This window comes from Astyanax mexicanus, chromosome 7, assembly GCF_023375975.1.
Source record: "Astyanax mexicanus isolate ESR-SI-001 chromosome 7, AstMex3_surface, whole genome shotgun sequence".
Taxonomy (NCBI): domain Eukaryota; kingdom Metazoa; phylum Chordata; class Actinopteri; order Characiformes; family Acestrorhamphidae; genus Astyanax; species Astyanax mexicanus.
This window is the reverse complement of record NC_064414.1, coordinates 37,580,810-37,604,072: the sequence shown is the minus strand read 5'-3', so window position 1 is coordinate 37,604,072 and position 23,263 is coordinate 37,580,810. Positions and strand designations below refer to the sequence as shown.

The window sequence follows — 23,263 nt, the reverse complement described above, 5'->3', positions numbered from 1 at the left end:
CTTTGGCGAGGGAAGACATATCAGCGTCCAAACCTGCTTGTTAGAGGGATATCCATCATTTGTATAGATGACAGAATCAATGGTGTGGAAATAGCCTGGCTGGCTCTAGATTGAGTCTCCAGGCTATGTAGGCAGGATGTGGGACAATCGCTGCTATGTGGGGCAATCGCTCAATTTCAATCTCACACTGCCGACCACTGATCGTTGAACTTTAATTAACTCAGGGCCTTTGCTTATTAGGACATAGAGGCACAGCAGCCTCCAACGATCATCTCGCAATCTGCCGCTGAATTTACACCACAGCAGCCAGTCTAGCTCTCTTAGCGTATGGTTTATGGCTTTGTTGATGTGGTGCAGGACAATTATGCACATGCTTAACCAGGAAGAAACCCCCGGTGTCAAAAGTGCATTAACCATAAAAGAGGCTGCTCTCAAGCTGCAGTGTTTCCCCAAACCATACTGCTCTCTCCGGAGATGTCAATGATAACTGATAGTCGTGCCTGTGGTGTGTCTGCAACAGCCTCGCTGAAAGCTCAGTCATGTGCTCTATGGGTCAATAAATATCTTAATCCATATTTTTCAAGTGACTGGCCATTTCAGTACAGGCCAGAAAAAAAAGCTTTATTTCACAATAAATGTCTCTGAAGGCGTTTCTACATTACACTGCTCACAACAACAACAGATGATTCTAACTGCATCCACATCAACAACTCAAAAACATGCATGAAACCAGTCATTATCATCAATTAACAAAAATTATCTGCACCCTAACTGATGACACACATTAATCTAAAGACTTTATTTCTAAAAAAAAAAAAAAAAACTCTAATCCTACCCCTGTGTTTCACAATGGAGGCTCCTGCGGAGGTGAATTGTGGGAGTATAATGTTTTACTGTTAGCTGGTTTATTTTATCATCATAATGCTTTACTGTTGGCCAGTTTATTTTATCGTGCTGTGCCTCTAGGTAAGGCAGAATAGATCTCCCCTCATTTATTTCAGCACCCTGAGCGCTATAGCGCCGCAATAATGGCCAACATGGTTCAACATAGAGCCATAATGGGTCAATTTGTCATAGAAGCTGGGTTAATGAAATTTAAAATACTGGGATCAGGCATCTGCTCACACTGGGTTCACAATATGGGCTCTCTCCTCACGTATCCAGCTATGAAAAGAAGAGAGGGTGGATGTGTAATGCTTTACACAACCCTCCTAAGAGCGCTCCACGTAAAGAAAGGAATGACGTGTTAGCAGACCTTTAATTAAGTGTTGGAACATCTAATGGCCTTATGTTGCAAGATTGAGAGGGACTGTGGAACCTGCAATTCACTTGGAATGGAACTTTTTATAGGACTTACACAACATTTCATGAGTACACACCAACACACTCAAAAAATAACTCTTTAAATAAACTTAAATCAATGATGGACATGAACATACTATATACATGTTAATCATGCCAAAACTTAAATACTTAAATAAACTTGTCGTGAATATTATAGACTTTATTTATATAAAGTCGGATGGCTTGATTCTGCCTTAGTGCATGATTGGTCACTGTAATTTTCAGCCAACATAAAGCTATTCGTAGTAGCAGAGGTGTGCAAGTGGTAACTTGCTCTTACAGCCTTTACCACTGAGGCCACACAAGTTCAATACAATATAGATGACAAGTAAACATATAGAGGGAAAGCTATCCCAGTATACACGTATGGTGCAAGAGGCCAATAGAAAAGAGAAAATTTTCCTTAATCGACAAGCTCTAGAAATTAACTCTCAAGCCCCAACTTGTCAGTAGCCAATAAAATTAGTTGTGGGCATGGCCATGTCAGATCATACATTGTGCACGAATGATTGAACACTAATAAATTACATTACAACTGCAGGAAATAATAAAGTATAACGCACAGTTCACTTATCTAAGGCAAAGGAACACTCCAAACTGTTTTCCAGGTCAAAGTTTTTCGTATTGTCTTCTTCAGTATCAGCTGTGCAACTTTTGAATGATGACTCTGTTTTATTGCTCTCTGTTTTATATCACATAATCCTTTCTGTTGCACTCACAGCAGAGAGAGAACTGCAGCAATGTGCATGAAAGTTTGAGCACATGCATTTTGACCTATTCATCATAGAGCTGTTGGTGAGGAAATAACTGATCCAGGAAATTTGTTTTTGCTAGATCCTGAGACTGAATAATAAAGTTCCTTCTGGTAAGATCTGGTAAGAACTGTGGTCAAAGCAACTGTGCTGTACCTTATGGGCAGTGATTCACAAGCCCTTTACTTTAGGACCCCCATACAGAACAGTTAAGCGATTTCCCTTCTCTCACACCTGATTCAGTTCATTGGCTCTTTTTCAAAATCTTCTAGGAGAAGCTGGGAAAATGCTAAACTGCAGCACAGAGAAAGGCTTCTTCAGGACATAGATTCAAAGACATTGCACACTTGTTAAGAAAAGGAGTAATCAACTAACAGATATGAAACTTGGTGGGTTGTTGTGTCGGACTGTCATAGAGGGCAGTGGATGAGCCTCAGTGATGGAATCCATGTGTGGAGGCGGCATGAATAGTGGCAAGATTTGTCCAAAAGAACCTGAAATCATGGTGTGGGAAGCAATTTTGTATAATTCCAGACCACCATTGGTATTCACTACAGGCACTTTGTCCCGCAGCCAGCTTTTCTGAGTGCACACTCTGGTCTACTATTCCAACAGGACAATGCTTGTCCACATACTGCTGCCATCTCCAGAGCTGGAGCCACAGACAGTATGCCATGGCCAAATGCATTGCCAGATTTATAGTTGAATAAAAATGTGTGGTGATATTGGACATGTTATCAACACATTGCTGTCCCCCTACCACAAAATCATCAGAAACTGCATGAATATTCAAAGAGCATGAGGTGGATTGTTTCAGGACAACTCCATGCAAAAGTGTGTGATATGCTGCATTACACATGTGCTACACACATGTTACACATCTGTCACACTGTACTTCTGTATGTGTAGCTCAATAAATATATGTCCAATAACTCCCCATATTAGTCTACATATTTAAAACCATTTATTGTTCCTGGTAACCTTTATCTCCCTTCTGAATAGCATTGCAGCCCAAGCGATTTTTGCAACCATTTCTTTGACAATGAGTGTATAATCAAATGTCATTATCAAATGTATTTAGAAAGTCACAATTTAATAATGATGAGGTTTCTTTTGTATGAAAGTCCTGATAATTCACACAGAGGATCTCTTGTTATTCAGACACAAAGAATGCTACAGCCTGAGCTCTCTTTGGTCATTCGGCTGGTGAGCTTAATGCCCTCAGTCTGCCAGACAAAAGCCTTCCATCAGCACCTGTGCTCTCTGGAGAGGGCATTCCAGAGACTCTGCCACCAGAACCCCAAAACAACCAGCAGCAGCAGAGCTTTCCTGCAACATACAGCTCCATATTCATCCACAGCCCCTGGCTGGAGAGACACTATGTTGTGTGCGGCGCAATAAAACCCATACTGCTCATTTATCTCCCATATGAACTTGCTTTTGACATAACGTCAATGTCTTATCCTTGCTGTCCAGAAGAATAAACTCATCAATTTCTTTCGATTTTTCTATTTTTCTACATTATTTGACCTCATGACCTTATATGATGTGAACAACTTAAGATGCATGGAAATCAGTAATATACACAAATATTATATGGAATAGATTCTATTTACCTTAATTAATATACCAGTACATTAAAAGCTTGTTTTTAGGAATGTATTTCATTAAATATGGAAACTTTTCTATGAGTATATTGGTGTAAATATTTCTGACCAAATGTGTGAAGGATTTAAATGACATCACTGCTGGATGGAAAAGTATACAATACTGTCAAAATGCATTATTTATGATTATATTTTTTAAACAGAAATATAACATACTTTGTGGAGATTGTTACTTTGGGTTTGTCATTATTATTATTAGTAGTAGTATTTTTTACCTGTTTAGTCTTATTTCTCTTTACCTTTTATATGGCCATGGTATGAAAAATGTCTAATACCAATTCTAATGCTTAAAATAATGCTTTTAAATAGACATTAAAAAGCATCTTTATGAAAATCAATTTTTGATTAAAAAGGCCTTTTCCAGTTGCACTTTCTTTTATGAACACATACTCTGATGCGCTATTTCAACAGGACAATGCAGGTCCATATACACAGATAACAGATTTTTTTGAGGCTGAAACCATAGCATAGGAAAGATGAGAGTGTGCTCAGGTTTTACGCACCCACAATCCCCTAAATAGAGCAAAACCCTGTTGAACAACAGTGTGTGAACTCTGCCCCCTTGTTTATCCTGGAGGCTCTCAGAGAATTGGACATCTCGCATAACCATGCTCTTTCCCCAGGGGACAGAGGTATAAATGCCCTCCCACACCACACTACCACCACAGCATATGCCCCCTTTGCTTTCCAGACCACCCAAATGGAGCATTGTTCAAAACTAAGCTGCTTCCCTCTTCCCATCATCTGGCTAATAATCTAATTCATTTCTTTATTGGTAATTATTTGGTTAAACCATTAATTTTGTAGGGCACATATTTGGTTATGACACCTTAATTAAAATGTACAGCAGTCCTGAAATGCATCATGATCTGAGCTTTATACCTGATACATGCAAACAAAGGGCTGCAAACAGTGGCCACTATATGACAACAACACGAGTCTGGTTAATAAAGAGGCTTCTCTGCTTCACATGCTGTGTAACTAATATGCACCACTACCAGATTACTCAGTATGGTAGGCCCACTAGAGATCCACAAGCCATGTGAGCCATCCGGTCCGGTCCCGAGAGGGGTCCGATACCGATCTCTGCCTGAGAACCCATTCCGTGCATGTACAGACAGATCGTATGACGTCTACCTATTTCATTAACTGTCTGCAACTACATGCAATATAACACTCATGAACCACAAATGCTCGACACTGTGGTGTGTGAGTTTTGATATCTTTATGTAGAGCTATAATGACTTATACAGCTCTGTAAATTAAAATATGTTTAAAGAAAACACACTTCTGGTCTAGTTAATGTATGCTGTTATTAAAATTAAAATTACTTAAAATCCAGAAAGCTAATGGTATATTTATATTATTTTACATATTTTTTTCCACAATATGCTAAAACTGTGTTCTGAACTTTTTATAACTGTAGAATATATGTTTTCTTAATTTCAATAAGAAATCCAACAAAATGTAATTTTCTTGGATTCTGTGGTAAAATTAAACAATTCCTTATTGTTGTAACACATCTATACAACAAGTAATACCTTTTTTATTTAGAATTAAATAAGAATTAAATTAAATATATTTATTATATGTAATAATAATAATAATAATTTAACAAGACAATAACATTACAAAAAAGAACAATCTAAAAAAAAGAAAGAAATCTTTCCATATACAGATAAAAATAAATATCTTAATGATTTTGTTGTTTACTGTGTTTATTTGAAATGATTGAAAATATTGAAAAATAGTTCTTACTATACATATGTTAATGTCGTGACAGTTAACATATATGTATATGGTTAAAAGGGATATATATTAAAAATAAACTGTTTACCAAATTCAATGGCTCAAGAATTCCCAATAGAGATTCACACTGCAATTTAATCCAACCTTAAACAATGTCCAGGAAACCCCTTTTACCATATTTTGACTTTGTACTTGGTATTGTTATCTAAAAAAATAAGTATTCTGGAATTGTGACAACTCAGTGTGTAATATGGATAACCTACCAGGATGATGGCCCAAATAGTGAAGCGTATCAGAATGCTGCTGTTCATTTTGCGGAAGAACAGGAAAATCTTGCCTGCCTACAAAAAAAAGACATGACATATCTTAGTCTCTGCAAACAGGAATACTTCCAAGTCAATTTCAGATCATTTTACTTGTTAAAACAATACATGAAACTAAATTTGTGACATTTTCAGATCAACCTTATTGAAACAAATCTCATAACGGCAGTCTACAGGGCGAGTCCTTGATATGAGTGGTATATGCAGTCAGTTAGGGTCTCTGAGTTATTGGAAGTCCTGAATGTGTCCATTTAACATTTTATTCAATGTCATTTGCAGAAAGGTGAACCCAGATATCACAAATATTGAATCACGTCTTTTTGGAACGCTGAATAGAAAAGAATATGATTGGGGTACAAAAAGAGTCCACAATAATTTGTTGGTTAGCATGTTTGCCTGTCAGTGGTAAGGTCTTGGGTTCAAGTCCCTAACTGGGTGGAATTTGAACTGGTTACTCTAAAGTGGCCTGGTGTGTATGTATGTTTTTATTATTGTATGTTGGTGGGTATAAGTATGTATGTATGTGTATATGTATGCTCGTGCAGTGCAGTACTCTGTGTGGACAGTCGTTTACAGTAAAAAAATGTGTGAGAAAGTTGTACATGCTTTGGTAAAATGGTAAAAAGAATGGCTCAAAGAAAAGAATGTCTCAAAGAATGAAGTCAGCTGACTACCTGAATATACTGAATATAGAGCAGTTTATTCCATCAATGGATTCTTTTGGCACGGGCATATTCCAAGATGACAATGCCAGGATTCATGGGGCTGGAATTGTGAAAGAGTGGTTCAGGGAGCATGAGATCATCATTTTCACACATGGATTGTTCCATCACAGGGTCCAGACCTTAACCCCACTGACAATCTTTGGGGTGTGCTGGGTAGAGAAGACTTTGTGCAGCGGTCAGACTCTACTATCATCAATGCTGCTGCAAGATCTTGGTGAAAAATAATGCAACACTGGGTTGAAATAAATCTTGTGACATTGCAGAAGCTTGTTAAAACAATGCCACAGAGAATGCATGCCACAATCAAAGCTCACGAGCTAAAGTGTGTATTATATTGTGAATAAAATATGGGTCTATTAGATTTGCAAATTATTGCATTCTGATTTTATTTGCATCTTACACAGAATCTCAACGTTTTTGGATCTGCCGTTGTAAATAAATAATTTTAGGAATGTAGAAAGCATGTAATACTGAATGCATGATAGAATCAGTATTAGAATCAGCTAAAGCAGCTCTGAGGGCCTACTGCACTATAGTGTTCATCAAGTGCTGCACTTGTGTATGGCTGGATGTGGTTTTGGCTGTAAGCGGATGTGCTGGTTGTGTCCCTGACATGGAGCTCAGGTTTCAGGGCTGCTGTGCAGGGACGGCCGCACCCGCTGATTAATTTGGTGATGACGAATGTGCCTCAGCCGAGGACGTGCTGGCGGACGGACACAAACGGAGAGGCCGACACCTGCCGTGTTCTCTAAGACATGTTGATTGACTGGCTCGCTGCTAACTGTTTTTTGCCTCCGCCTCCGGGGGATTGAGCAATGAGTCCAGGTTTGTGCGGCGGGTTCTCAGCAGCCGGTGCGACACTGTCACTATCAAAGGCTGAGAAACTTCTCAGTGCTCTGCCCCAGAGCTCTGCACCACAGACTGCTATGCTATACCCTGCTCTGTGGCCCTGAGAGGAAACAGCTGTCTAGCTGTGGAAGTGGTTAAGCAGACCAGCTCTGGTCACCTTAAAAACAACCATCAGACTCTTTCATGGGCTGCAGAGGTTGTTGCAAGATGAGTAATTTAACATCAGTTTAAGTACAAATGAGAAGTCTGAATATTTAAAAGTGCAGGAATTTGAACATGGCAAGAGAGCAAGAGTGTCACATGTGAATATTAACTTACTTGCATCCCAATGAATCCCATGACAATAGAATTGATGGTACCTAGAACACCCTCTGGGTCAAAGGGCTGCGTTGTATGATACAGGGCCTGCAAAGTGAACCGGATCAGCTGTAAGTCAAATCACTCTTAATTATAAAGAAATGTAAAAGGGGTCGTTGGAGTGGTGTCATAAAAAAACACTGGCAGTAGAGCTTGTTTTATTTATAGATGTTTTTCTACATTTATTGTATTAATATATTTCTTGTTCTATGTTTGAAACAACTAAAATATCTACACCTGTACCAAAATTGGATTTTGATTGTTTTACTAAATATTTTAAATATTATAAAAAAATAAATGTATTATGATTCTATTATGTTCTACAGCTTCTCTTGCTCAACAATCATCTGTAGATCTGTTTTCTTGTTCCTTTTATCAGTTCTCACATTTATGCATTTATAATAATAATAATAATAATAATAATAATAATAATAATAATAAGAATAACAACAATAACAATATTATTATTATTATTAATAATAATACTACTAATAATAATAATAATAATACTAATAATAATAATAATAATAATAATAATAATAATTATTATTATTATTATTATTATTATTATTATTATTTGTAATTATTATTGATGGTTATATGAAGGTGCTCACAATCTGTAAAATGTTCATTGCTAACTTTTAAACATACTTAAAACTTATTTACTATTTTTTTCAGTTGTTATTCCCAAATTATTTAATTGATTTAAACAGTAATTAATATATTTGAATGGGAATTCCAAACCTGCATATTTTGAACAAACATTCAACATAGATTTTGTTAAATGAGTACTTCCATGTGACCAAAAGTCTAATTACACATTAAGTAAAATGAATGAAAAGAAGGGTTTAAATGCTTTAGCTGTATTAAGCAAGGACATATAATACAAAAAAGAAATTATTAGAAGTTACTTTTCAAAAGAATAATTTAGTATGCTTTATCACCAAGAAACAAATATAAGCTGGAATCCAAATCAGAAGCAGTTCCTTAAAATGTACTTCATTAACTATAAATTCCAGTCTGTAGAATGCTCTGTACAAATGATTGGCAGTTCAACACTAAAAACATAGTGATGAGAAGTAGTTTATTCATTTGAAACACAGTTTTAGATTAAACAGATGCATAGTAAAATGTTTTTTTATATGAAGACCAAACCAATTCAAAACACTCTGTATCCACCCCTCTATTCCATGGTTTACAGCGTAGGTCGTGTTTTATGTTTGAGGCTGTGAGTTTTCTTTTTGCAGTGGGCTGTAATTCTTACCTTGCATGTGGGATGCCAGTAGATGTTATCTCCTAATAACCACCTATCTATATATGCGGCTGCTCCTCCTGTGCAGTTAGGGTACAGGCCGTTATCTCCTATTCCTCCAGCTCCCAAATACCCACTGTTAAATGGAACAAGAAATATATGATTTCAACCATCAGTCTGATACGTCTGCACTTACTCTGAGTGGATGAAATAAATCCTTTTCTCCTTCAAGCCCTGTTACTTTAGAGTACATTTTTTATTTGATGCATGGCTCAGTTGTATACACTCATCGTCAAAGAAATAGTTGCTAAAGGAAAGTGTCAGATTGCAATTCTATTCGGAAAGATGATAAAGGTTACAGAGAACATTGAGCTACACATACATAGGTAGTGTGTAATGCATGTATAATAAAACATCCAACAGGTTTCGGCACGGAGTTGTAGAGGTTCCTAATGGTGTTCTGTGATAATCCATCTCGTGCAATTTGAATATTAACTCAGTTCCTGCAGATTGTGATGGAGTGGAGGGCTGATAGTATGTCCAACAGTATCCCACACAAAAGTCTGGAGATGCAGTTGGCCATGGCATAGCATCTGTGTCCTCAAGACAAGCTCCTGCTCTTGAGACTGCAGCAGTAAGTGGACGGGCATTGTCCTCTTGGAACAGTGCACCAAGGAGGCATTCAGAAAAAGGTGGGGCCACTGGTTGCAGGACCTCATTAGTGTAATATTGGGCTTTGTTAGAGCCTGTAAGGAAGGCCAAAGGTGATCTGGCATTCTACAAATTTGCACTGCACACCATGAAACGAGGCCTTCTGGATGTGTGATGCTTGACAACAAACTGGTAATCTTGGTGCCTCCAGACATGGTTTTGTTGGTTGTCTCCACCAAGACCAAAGCAAGACTTTTGGTCTTTGACTCTTCTTAGTCACTACTCACTCCAAGACAGTCTAAAGCCAGAACCCACCAATTTTCATTCCTGTAAGTTGGTTCCTTCTGTTGATTATGACCTCATGTATTATTTTGACTAAGAGGCTTTTTGGGCCTAAATAGGAAGTGCTAAATGTACAGGACTGGACAACAGTTACCACAGTAAACATTAACAGTTAACGTTTAGTTGCTGTTATATCTGCAAAAAGTGGGGTCACACCAAATTGCAATATTGGATCATTTTCCTCTATTAATAAATAAGCAAGTATTATATTGTTGTCACTTTTGTTTAACTGGGTTCTCTTTATCTAATTTTATGAAAATCTAATTATGTTATAGGTTATATTTATCCAGAAATATGATTATCCCCAGTGAAAAAAGTTGATTCAAATATACTAAGCATTATTATGCTATAGTGCACTAAAGTGTACTTGTAGCCACATTATTAATCAGTATATTTTAAGACTGCTAAAATGGAACAACTTTGTTTGTAATTATTATGCTTTAATTGTATAAAATAGTACACAAGTCTTACTTAAATTGTGCTGAGTGAACTTATCTGTACTAAAATTTAACTGTTTTAAACATACTTAAGTAACACTTAAACATACTACTTCATGTATGTAACCCCATATTTTAAATATGCTTACAGTAAACTCATAATACATTTAATGAGTATTACAACTGTATCACTTATTATACACCAGGTATATTACAATTGTACTAAGAATTGATGTTAAGTATATTTACATTACAATACAAATATGCTTCTTGTTCCTGTATTTTGTAAGTAGCACAATTTTAGTATATACTATACTACAATTATAAAGGGTTCACACACTTTTAAGCACCATTGTGGGGACAAGGACAGTGTATTTAAAGGAAAAAAACATGTCCTTCAGAAGTGTCCAGACTAGTCTGCGTATCTGTGTGTGTGTGTGTGTGTGTTTTAATGTCATTAGAATTAGACAGGGACATAAGGGTGATGAGAGGAGAGGAGAGAAGAGGAAAGGAGAATGGAAAGGTGAAAAAAACAAATAGGAGAGAGAAAAACATGGTGAGAAAAATGGAAAGGAAGATGGATCCTCTGCCCCTGCCTCCTTTTAGTGCACATGACAGACTGAGATTGGCTAATTATTCCCTCTGAAGCATTTGCCACACACTCATAAATCACCAGGAGTGTCTCATAAGAGCAGCACAACACACCGCTCTGCCTGCATGCACACACCTTCACACACACACACACACAAATCATCACACACAATTTCTGAGACATGTTTCCATGCAAAAAACAAAAGCATTGAACCAGACCCGCATGCCTAAATAGCCACCTTCCCCTGACGTTGATGAACACTGATACCGACTCGCCCGTCACCTGCTTGATAATATTAACGTGATATATAACGAATATCATGATCACGTTACATTAGGATCAAGATCAGTGAGGTAGATAAAGCGGGCGTCAGAAACGCATTACGCTCATCATGCTTTATTGCATGTGGGATTTATGCACATGTTCTGCAGTTTCCGCGTTGAACTGTGACTCACGTGGGGCAGTCGGGCACAGGCAGCAGGAAGGTAACGCATAACCACACCACTTCCAGCAGGGCAATGAAGAGCCACTCCGGCCAGTAGAACACCACGTCCTGAACAGGGCTCCACCAGCGGATCTGGGAGGTATATCAAGTATAGAACACACTGAGTCAATGGCCATCTTCACATCTGACCTTCTAGCAGAGACTGTTAAAAATAAAGCTGATCAGAAAAGGTTTTTTGGAGCTGTGCCACAGAAGCCCTTTCAGCTTCTTTAAAAAAAAATTAAGGGTGGTGCTAAAAAGAACCATTCTATGAATGAAATGTGGGAGTGTAAAGAGAAGCATTTTAAGGTTTAAAGATTTTTTGTAGGAATATGCCATTCCAATTAAATGTTTTCTTGTAAAACAAATTAAATGTCCAAACCAATATCTATTTAAGAACTTTTATTTTTAAGAAAGTAAACTTTTTCTAAGTCCAGATTCTGGAGGCATAAGGCATGGCACAATTTAGTAATATCTAACAGCATAGATTTTTACAAGCCATGTAAAAATGTAACTCTACAATGGTCAAATAATAATAAAAAAAACCCATTATGCTACATCAATAACATCACTAATAATAGATAGAACGATCATCAGAAGTAGTTAACACTACAAAAAAATAATGGAAAAGTATTATATTAATAAAAGTATTATACAGTACAAATCCAAATCAGAAATTGGAAGAAGTTGGGACAGAATTAAAAAAAGCACAAATGTCCCTTATAAAGATGTTGTATTGAAGGCAACATAAGTTGCTATAACGTCTCAATGTACTTTACTGCATTAATGCTGCATCACCCCCATACTCTGACTTTTGGGCTTTTTACATAACATTACATTACATTTAGCGGACCATTTTAACCAAAGTTCTTTACAAACAATGATGCACATTTAGTAATAGAGGTCACAGAAGACAAAAACTGTGTTTGAATACGCCTAAAGGAGGCCAAGGGGTAATAGTGGGATTAAGGAGAAAAGGAGGGGGAGGAGAAAATGAGGTTAGAATAGTTAGTTTGTTAGAGTTAGGGCTTGATACTGATAACAGTCTGGATGTTCTGTTCCACCTTTAGTCAGAGTGTCCATTTCTTTCAATACCCTGAAGGAATACTGATTGTTCTGAACTCAATACACATTTCCACTGTGTGATAGTCCATCCCAAATGCCACCTCTGGACATAGTTAACACAGGCTTTTGTTTTGTTTTGCACAGTAAAGTTATAGGTAGTATTTCTCAATGTAACTAAGTAATTTTAGTGCTTGATAAAGGTTTGCTAAAGTAATTTTTTGCCCATGCTTTTCTATTAGCTAATTCTAAATGAAAAGATCTTGATGCAGTGACTTCATAGATTACATATGTCTTTTTCACACTGAGCTTTCTTAATTTTCTTGAATGATTTAATGATATTACAGAAATAATTATGTAAAGCCCTTCTAATCTTTCTTAAAGGAGTATTGCTTTTTAACATTTCAATCATTTTCTTTCACAGTTGCTGATAAACTGGAGATTTTCTGCATGTTTCTATTACTCAAACACTGAATTGTCATGAATACATAAACAAGTATAGTGATATAGTGCGCAGTGCAATATAATGACAGCTAATTACTGCTAGCTCACTGCTGCCAAATTCTAAAGCTTTAGTGAAACGGTTCACCGACACAGAGGCAGGCTCACCTCTTTTGGAGGGATCTCTCGGTTGGGAGAGAACGTCTGCATGAGTGACAGGACGAAGTAGGTGAACGCCAGACACTGAAGCACTCCGGGTATCCGCAGCCAGGACCAGGATACTTACACACATACACAGACATGCACACAGACTCACATTAATACACACACAAATGCACTTTGATTATCAATGCACAACATGACAGAACTGCTGACAATAATAACTGGTCATTATTCAGGGTGGGAGTCTTGAAACATAACTCACATGATGTAGCATCTTATGCAAAAATAACATAATTTTGCATGCTATTATTTATTAAATAAGTCTTTTAGCACATTTTAAGTATATAGGACTTTGCAATTGAAAAAGGGTATAAGTAAAAACAATTGGTTACGGTATTTTTTTCCCCACAGAAGCTAAAGCTAATGCTGCCTCAGAGTGTCAGAAGTGAGGACGATGTCTGTCAGTGTGGAGGTGTGAGCTGCCCGGCAGAGGCTAATCGCGCTCATCTGAGCCCTCAGGGCTGAGGGTTCTCAGGAACGGACACAGAGAAGAAGATTGATGGTAATCTGCACATTAGTTAATTGAAAACCTCTTTGTGGCACATAGAGGAGGAGCGTGTGAAACAATATAATCCCAATCATTGATCCAACGAATCAAATAAAAAGCGGAAACACTCCACCTCGCTGCAGGAAGACAGGAAGCGGTTTCAGTGACTGATGGCGCCTGTCACTTAAAACACTGCTACGCTTTTCACAGGAAACCCACTCTCCACTTTTTCCTATCTCACTGCATCGAGAGATCAAGTAGCTGATTTGGAGATCAATTACAGTCAACATCACACGTCTCCTAATTTGTTAAACAAATGTACACTGTGTCCATTTTGGGGCTGGAGGGGTGCCAAAAATATGCAAAAAACAAAAGCAATTTTACTTCTATATACTTCTTGTATAGGGCCTCTAAAAGATGATTTCTCAGTAGGACTGTCCTGTGGAACTCAAGTGCTTTTCACTTTCTAACAAAAATAATATATAAATAATTTTAAAACAAACTCTGCACCTCTGCAGTTCATTTCACAATTTTTTGTTACATTTTTTTAGTTCTGTTTTTCTACTTTCCCATTACTTCTGAAACAAACAGAGATTTGTGGGTAACTAAAGGACGCAAGAAATAAATTCAAATCAGTCAACTCAATCAAATGAATCATTCAAATCAGTCAACTTCAAAAAATGTAGACTGCATTTCTCACCTTTAAACGAAAGGTCATTTGGCTTTAGAACAGTCTTTAATGACATAGTAGTCTCAAAATGACACTGCTTACCAAACTACTGCTACTGTCTAACTAAATACAAATAAACCCAAATCATTATGTATGGGAACACTCCATTGTCACAATACTTAAATTATCTGTAATTATAATAAAATCTGTAAAAAAAAACCTTGCTGGGGATCTGAGTGGTCCAGTGGGCTAAGCGCTGCCACTATGATCAGGAGATCGCCGGTTCGAATCCTGTTCATCTAGCTTGACATCGGCTACCGGAGCCCTGAGAGAGCACAATTGGTCTTGCTCTCTCTGGGTGGATAGATGGCACACTGTCCCCACATCACTCCAAAAGGTGATGTCCACAGCATGAGGCGTCTGTGAGCTGATGTATCAGAACCAATCAGAATCGCTTTCCTCCAAGCTCGCTGTGATGCTAATCAGTAATACTACATCAGGAGCAATTTGAAAAGAGACGATGGCTGACTTCACATGTATCGGAAAAGGCATGTGCTAGTTTCACCCTCCACTAGTGATAGGGGGAGTCCTAATAAGTGGGTTTGGTAATTGACCATGTAAATTGAGGAGAAAATGGGGGAAAATAAATAAATAATAAAAAAAGACTTATTGATGATAATCAAAGTTTTACATATATACAGATTTTTCTTTGCAAACTCAAATTTATTAGCTTGTAAATTCTTTATGTTTAGTATGAATTGCTTTGAGAAAAGGAATGGCCAGGGTTACACATCCTAATGAATATATTTTACTACATACATTTCAGTGGGGATATCTTATGCTTAAATAGATGTGTTTGGTACACAGCCAGGATTCTATCCGCCAAGAACATCTCTGCTATTGACCATGCTCACTGTTAGTGGCTGGGAGATATGTAACTGTCAGCAACTTGATAAATGCCCACTGGGCTGCTGTTCTGTAATAATGCTTATGCTACCATTATTGCCTTTCCGTGAATCAAGCTCTTAGCCGTGGCCGGCAGCACGCTCTGTGACTGTGCTGCGTCAGACTGGAAAACACTGCAATGGATCAGCGGCCCCACACTATTCTCACGTGGTGCTTTGAATGTATATTCTGTTTATTATTGATGTTAAATCGAACATTTACCTCCATCCACTTAAAGGGCAAATATCAAGGAAGATAAAAGAAGATTCTGATGTGTAATGTAGAATATTAATTGTCCCTGTTGTCAAAGGCATCTATTTACCTCTCAGTCTGTTTGATTAAAAAAAAAATTAAATTCACTATTTACTGGTTTTGTAACCTCCTAAAAATCAGCACATTAACAGTACATCTTTCTATTTAGCCTACAGCTAAGCTCAGTCTCTTCACATTCAGGTTATACGACATTCATGTTTTGCAATTGGTTTCAACTTTCCCACTCCATGCCCTGCCCAGACTCTGCCTTTCTCACCTGCAGTTAGTCCAACAGGCTAAATAAGATGTTAACTGATATGCTAACTGCACAGTGTTCTTTAGATTTCATGGGAATATGACAAAATAATACAAATGATAAAGTTCCTGTCCAATTACTTATGGCATGTCACTGTATATGAGGCTGTGTTAAAGGCGTTTGTAAAGAAAGTGTAAGATAAAGTGTAAGATTGAGATGTTTTCATTTTAATTTCCAAGCTGTTTTAAAACATGTGTGAGTTTTTATTTTACAGTTTTGTTGAGCTTGTGTTCAGTTTTCCATTTTTATAAATTTCTGAATTTCCATATCATGCAGTGGACTTCATGTAGGTTTTTAATGTCTTTTTTAGTGACTGTGTTCAGTACTGACACAAATAAAGTCCTTACACCATTGCAACCAGTCTAATTCTTCCCAGCATTAAAATTTCACCAATATATACTATATTTGTCAAATCGGCATAATTTTAGATGTACATAATAGTTGTAAAGTTGCAAAAAGTGCTATTTTTCTGTTGTTTAACTTTTTTCATAATTATTGCATATTTCTAGATATATTTTAGATCACTGTCTTACGAATAAACCATAATCTTTTTTTTTAGACATTTGCATCCAGGGCATGCTGGTATAGTGTGAAATCTATTCATCCTCCACATATAAAAATATGCCAATGTCACTGGCAACACCACAACCATAAAGCATCCACCCCTCATTCTTCACAGTTCTTTTCAATAAATGCAGTACATATGCTATATGGAACACAGTGTACATGCATTCCATATAGGAAGTTTTTAGAAGAAGCCAGGAAGTAGTGATATAAAAACAGTGCAGGATATGGTCCCATTAAACCACAAGACTGTAAATATTCAGGCATCAGGTAAAAGTATGTGAAATGTGCCATTTATGGTAAAAGCTAAAATTACATTACATAAAGTTCCATAAAATCCACTGTCCAACTGGTGCTGTGAAACCCTATCGGTCATAATTGACCATTAAAGCAGGGGCTGTTTTTGCACTATGCACCTCTGTTAAAGGTCCCTAGATATGAAGATTGCTATTGGAAAGTATCACAATATTTTGCTTAACCCAGTTACAGATGCATCTAGCCAGACAGCTGCATTAGAGTGGCTAATGTATGAGAAACCCCCCTATCCTCAAACTCTCAGGAGTTCAGTGTTTTTCTTTTTTTCCACAGCAACTTGACTGCTGTTCTTCCTAATGCTGTCAGATTACTCTGCTTTTGTTGGAGTTTTACTCTATAGATTTAAACATATGTCTATATTTTTACAGATATACTTTTAAACGGATTAAGTCTAGGCTTGGATAAAAATGCAATGCCCATGGTGATTTCATTTTCTTGACATAAAAATTCCCGGCCAGTCTGAGAACACAGTCTGCAGAAGTACTCACTGGTAAAGCAAAATATTAAACCGTGTGTCTTGTATGCTTCAGTGTTATATTACACTAGACACTTCATACAAACTCTCTGCCTGAGGTGAAGGAAGAAGACTTTGAGAACTTGAGATTTACAGTATGTTATATACATTATACCGTGGCCCTCAGGGACATTATGTGAACAAGGCAGTCAAAGGCTAATCATGGTCTGTAGAACTGCTTGGTGTAGGTGCACTGGTAGCTAGAATGGAACAAAAACTAGGCTGGTCAGAAATCAGTAGTGGATGTCATTGCCTAAAATTAAAAAAAAAAAAAAAAAGTATAATAGCCATAATTGACTTGAAAATACACAATACCACTGTGTAACAAAAACACAGCTACAGTTGGTCAATACTACTCAAAGTCTCCTAAACTAATTACAATACATCATGGTAACTTACATAAATTACTCTCTCTAAACAAATTGTATATATATATATGGGGAATGACTACACACTGATGGTGAGCAAACACATGGTGTCAGCCCAAACATAATGCATGCAAGTACATCTCCACACCCTTGAAAGGCACTCTCAGGTCACAAACTGTGCAAAGCCAATTACATTAATCATGGACATGGTCATGCCAGATAATATCTTGTATGTGGATTTTTTTAAACAGATAAATTACAATGTGTCTACAGGAAATAATTAGGTAATGCGAAAAAAAAAAGTTAGTTTATCCATTTATCCAGTCAAAATATGTGTCATACCAGCATATTTTCTGATGCAAAACCAATGGCCACACAAAACCATTTTTATGTCTTACTCACATAAGCCATCTCTGGGGCTGTAGTTCATGAAACAGAAGCCAATGAGCATCAACACCACGGTTCTCCAGGTCAGCTTGCGCAAGAGTTGAAGCCGTGTCACACCTTTTCTTCTCATTGAGCTAAAAGCTAGCATTACAGATGTTCCTATGATGAACACAAACCTGGACAAGACAATAGGTGTCAAATGGATGCAACAGAATGAATTGTACTTAGGGAAGGGCAAATTGACTAGAATGTCATACCATAAAATTCTTCAGAGAAATGGCAATATACAATATTATATTATGACCAAGTTTATGTGTAATTTTAAAATTTCAGCATTTATTTATAACACCAAATACACAGCCACCATACTGCTCACAACAATTGCATACAAATAATAGGTGAGACATTACAATATGGTTATTATGAAAGTCATCAGGTATTTTTATATACAGCTCTGGATCAAAATGAGAGACCACTTAAAAATGATGAGTTTCTTTGATTTTACCAAATTGAAAACCTCTGGAATATAATCAAGAGGAAGATGGAACTTCAAGATAAACTGCTTGATTTGTTCAGGAGTGGCATAAAGTTATCCAAAAGCAGTGTGTAAGACTGATGGAGGAGAACATGCCAAGATGCATGAAAACTGTGATTAAAACCAGGGTTATTCCACCAAAAATTAATTTCTGATCTCTTAAAACTTTATGAATATGAACTTGTTTTCTTTTAATTATTTGAGGTCTGAAAGTTCTGCATCTTTTTTGTTACTTCAGACATTTCTCATTTTCTGCAAATAAATGCTCTAAATGACAATATTTTTATTTGGAATTTAGGATGTTGTCCATAGTTTATAAAATAAAGCAACAATGTTTATTTTACTCAAACATATAACTATAAATATCAAAATCAGAGAAACTGATTCAAAAACTGAAGTGGTCTCTTATTTTTTTCCAGAGCTATCCTGCCCAGCCCTAATTGTAGTGCATTATTACTGTCGAAAATCCAGTCCATTCAGATATATTATGGATTCATTAACTGCTGTATAAATTATTAATCACTGAATTCATGCTAAGCGCAAATGTCAGCTACTGCCAGTACCTTTCCTCACTTCTAAAAGAACTCATTTCAATTAGCTGTGCTTGGTGTAATGCTGGATTTTCTCGCATACAGAAACTGGCATATATTTCAGTCTTTCAGACTTAATGTACCGCTGGAAAGGGATGGATTAATGGGCCCAGCACACTCTCCGTGGCAGGATGAAAAAAGATCTGGAACTGAATCATTTTGAAGAGAGATTCAGTCACTGGACCGCATTCCACCTCTTCCATATAATCAGAAAAATGGAAAGTAATAATTCTGCATCGATTTATTAAGTACTTGCTGGAAGCTTACCAAGGCATCACAAGATCGGCTACAGTTAGGCCTGTGAAACGCAAAGAAAGAAGACACACACACACATACACACACACATATATATTCATAAGCATACAGTGAATTAATGCTTCATTAATGCTTAAAGGAAGCAGGAAACAAGCAAGAGTGTAAATATTTACTAGGTGAAACATGTATAACAGTATTTTTGAACGAATGGAACAACGAGACTGGCAACATCTAGCATTAGTCATATCAGCATCTTTAGATGTAATTACAAGCAAATGGCATCACTCATTTCACAGCACACAGTAGCTCTCTGTTAATGATAAAATATTACACACCCCTAAAAACAGTGTTTTCTTATTATTTTTCGATTTTCAGACAGTGAGTGATTTATATATGCTCATACAGCCATGACAAAGGAGGCCTTGCAGTAATATGAAAATCTATCTGCTTTCTTCTTTGATCAATACAGGTCTGCTGATGTGATGAAGAGGCTATTATGAGGCTTAAATTGAGTTCATCTGTGAATACTTCTCCAAATGCACTTTGTAATATAGTCTCCATTAAAATTTAACATGCATCCTTATCTGCCTCCTTCGAGAATGATCAGCGATATTGATCTTCAGGGCAAACTCTTGATTTGAAGAAAGAAAATCACGTAATGTACACTGTAAAATCTAATTAGTTGACCTTAGTTAAAAAAGCATGCAAACCGATTGCCTTAAAAAACTAAATCTGGAAAAGGTCTTTTATGTTGTACTATCCAATAAGTACAGTTTAATCACACTTGAGTTTAATTAACTTGATTTGTAGAGTGGGAGTATAATGGTATACAGTCCACTGGTGCCAGACTAAAGGAGTGTCTAATACAGTGGACAGTGAGTGGACACAGTGTTTAAAACCTCCAGCAGCTCTGCTGTGTTTGATTTCCTCATGCGTACACAACACACACTAGACCAAATAATATCAAATAAAATAATAATATCTCTGTGGTGTTACTGTGGGGTCCTGATCATTAAAGGACAGAGTAAAAGGAGGCTAATAATGTATGTAGAGAAACAGAGGGAATACAGTCTGTAATTATTATTCTATTATTTCAATTGTTCCAGTATTTCATTTTAGGTATTTTACTATCAATAACATAATGTTATAATCAAATATCCAACCAATTATTCTGACAAAGAGCTTCTAAAAATCCCAAACATTTTAAACAGTATAGTTTAATCACACTTGAGTTTAATTAACTTGATTTATAGAGCGGGAGTATAATGGTATAGTCTACTCATTTTTACTATTTCAAACAGCTACATTATTTTAAGTGTAATTTACTGTCTAAGTTTGCAATTAAGAGAAATGGCTTTTATTCAACATTGAATTAGAAAACACTGGAGCATCAACAGATGCCACCTTTTTCAATGTCATAATTGTAAATTAGTGTATTAGTAAGTACAGTAAGCTTCATCCAACATAAATCCACTATATGCAAAATTTAAAAAATGTTAACTTGCTCTGACAGCCTGCAACACTGAGGCCAGGGAGATAACCATTAGTCAGACTTTGTCACTACTTAATTATTTTAAGTTATTTAAACTCAAAACAATATATGTAATATATGGTTTACAATTAGTTTATTAACGGCTACTTTTTTAGGTTGTAAATGCCTTAAAATCATTAATAATCAGTTATAACAGATACGTAGAAAGGGCAACAATGACCTGTGTGTGAAGCCACAGCCATCTATATTGTTGCCCTTTCTATGTATGTATTATAACTGATTATTAATGATTTTTAAGGCATTTACAACCTAATCAGTAACCATTAATGAACTAATTGTAAACCATTTATAAACCCTTTATAAAGGTAGTCTTATTTTAAAGTGGTACCAAAAAGTATTTCTCTGAAAGGTACTCTATTGTACCTAACCATAAGGTACAGCCCCAGCGACAAGCTTTGTATTCTTTTAAGTACAAATCTGAATTATTTCTTAGTGTGTATTATATTTTTTTGTTTGTATGTGTGTTGTTTTTGATGTCCTAAAAAGGGACTGCTCCAATAGCTTTTCAATAATCATCTGTAAGAGTAACATAATGCGAGTATGGGCATTCCCAGAAAAGTACAGCAATCACTACAGGTCAGGAAATCAGTCCAGACTGAAACTTAAGCCAGAAAACCATTGAGCCCACATTGCCTTTGCAGTTCCACAGCATAGATCTGTAGTTCCTTTAAACGGGGTGCATCATCACTGAGCTCAGGGTGACCTCAGAGTACACTGGGGACAAACGGACTCTGCTCCAATAAAACCTGGCTCATATTTCTTCAGGACTAAAATGAGATGTTTTGTTTACAAGTGCACAATAATGAGAAATGTGACTTTGAATTGAGTTCCTGAAGAGCAAACAAATAACATAAGACAGCAGTGCTCGACAAACGTGCGATCTATAAACAGTGCTGAACCACGTGTCTATAATGTAATATCCTACACCAACATCCTACTAACCGTTCCATGGCGCGTGCTGAAAGAACCAGTATCCACCACCGCCGTAGTTCACAAACACCATGATGGTTAGGGAGAAACTGCAACAAGAAAAGAGAGAATTATCAGATAAATTTATGTCTAAAAAAACAGTTACCAGTAAGATAATCCTAAAAGATTACATATTATATATATCACTTTCTACATACTGCACACTGACCAGTGACTTCTTTCATACCACCTCCTTATTCCTAGAATATATATATATATTTTTTTATATATTTTTTTTCCAGCTCCACTGTAACCATAAATTATAGACTGTATCCTGTATGTAAGGACTGTAGACTGCAGTGAAACAGCATGTGTTGTGCTGATACAAATGGATCAGATACAGCAGTGCTGCTGGAGTTTTTAAACATATCAGTGTCACTGCTGGAATGAGAATAGCCAAACAACCAGAATATCCAGCCAACAGAGTCCTGTAGGCAGCGTCCCACTGGTACAGGACACAGCTAGTGTCTAATATAGTGGATACAGTGTTTAAAAACTCCAGCAGCACTGCTGTGTCTGATCCACTCATGCCTGCACAACACACACTAAACTAAATAATACCTGCTCTACGGGTTTAAACGAGTAAATGTAAAAGTAAAAGGAAGATAATAAAGTATGTAGTGAAACAGAGGGACTATAGTCTGTAATTATTATTATTTCATTATTTAATAAATATTTAAATGTTACAGCCATTTATTTTAGGTCTTTCACTATCAATAACATACTGTACGTAATCAAATACTTAACCAATTACTGATACACTGACAAAGAGCTTCTAACAAGACCAAACATTTTAAGTAATGACTAAGGGTAAGAGAGGTTAAGGGTCTTGCTCAAGAGCCAAACAGTGGTAGCTTAGTGGATCCGGGTATCAAACCCACAACCACATGATCAATAACCCAGTGCTCTAACCACTGATCCATCACTGCCCAATCCAAGCCATGCATAGCCTGGATGAAAAAAATAATAATGGCCCTGTAAGTTACTGACATCAGATCAGTATAACAATTCAAAATATGCATTATCATCATGCGAACTGTCAAAAAACACTGCCAATTTATAATAACAGTCAATTATGAAAAAAAAGGCAAATTAAACAACCCGATTTAATTACACAACTAGCAGTTGAGTTACTTGTAAAATATGTATTTTATGTTCCTGCACATATTGTGTACCTACCCATCTTAGTGTAGCTCTCACAATGCTTTACAATAACATGTTAACTAACAAGTGATATTGTAAAAAGGACAGAAATGTTGTCCTAAGATAAGCTTGTGCACACATCCCATCTATCA

General features: G+C 36.6%; 1 protein-coding gene across 1 annotated transcript in view; it reads right to left on the bottom strand.

The window, feature by feature from the left end:
• si:dkey-192p21.6 (uncharacterized protein LOC565246 homolog) overlaps positions 1-23,263 on the bottom strand; it is a 47,069-nt gene that overhangs the window by 5,462 nt on the left and 18,344 nt on the right. The window contains exons 9-16 of the mRNA XM_049481732.1: positions 21,942-22,018; positions 19,460-19,490; positions 18,083-18,243; positions 13,196-13,308; positions 11,496-11,617; positions 9,031-9,154; positions 7,728-7,814; positions 5,776-5,853 (exon numbers count right to left, since the gene is read on the bottom strand). Coding sequence (XP_049337689.1) covers positions 5,776-5,853; positions 7,728-7,814; positions 9,031-9,154; positions 11,496-11,617; positions 13,196-13,308; positions 18,083-18,243; positions 19,460-19,490; positions 21,942-22,018 — 793 coding nt within the window. The remainder of the gene's footprint in view (positions 1-5,775; positions 5,854-7,727; positions 7,815-9,030; positions 9,155-11,495; positions 11,618-13,195; positions 13,309-18,082; positions 18,244-19,459; positions 19,491-21,941; positions 22,019-23,263) is intronic.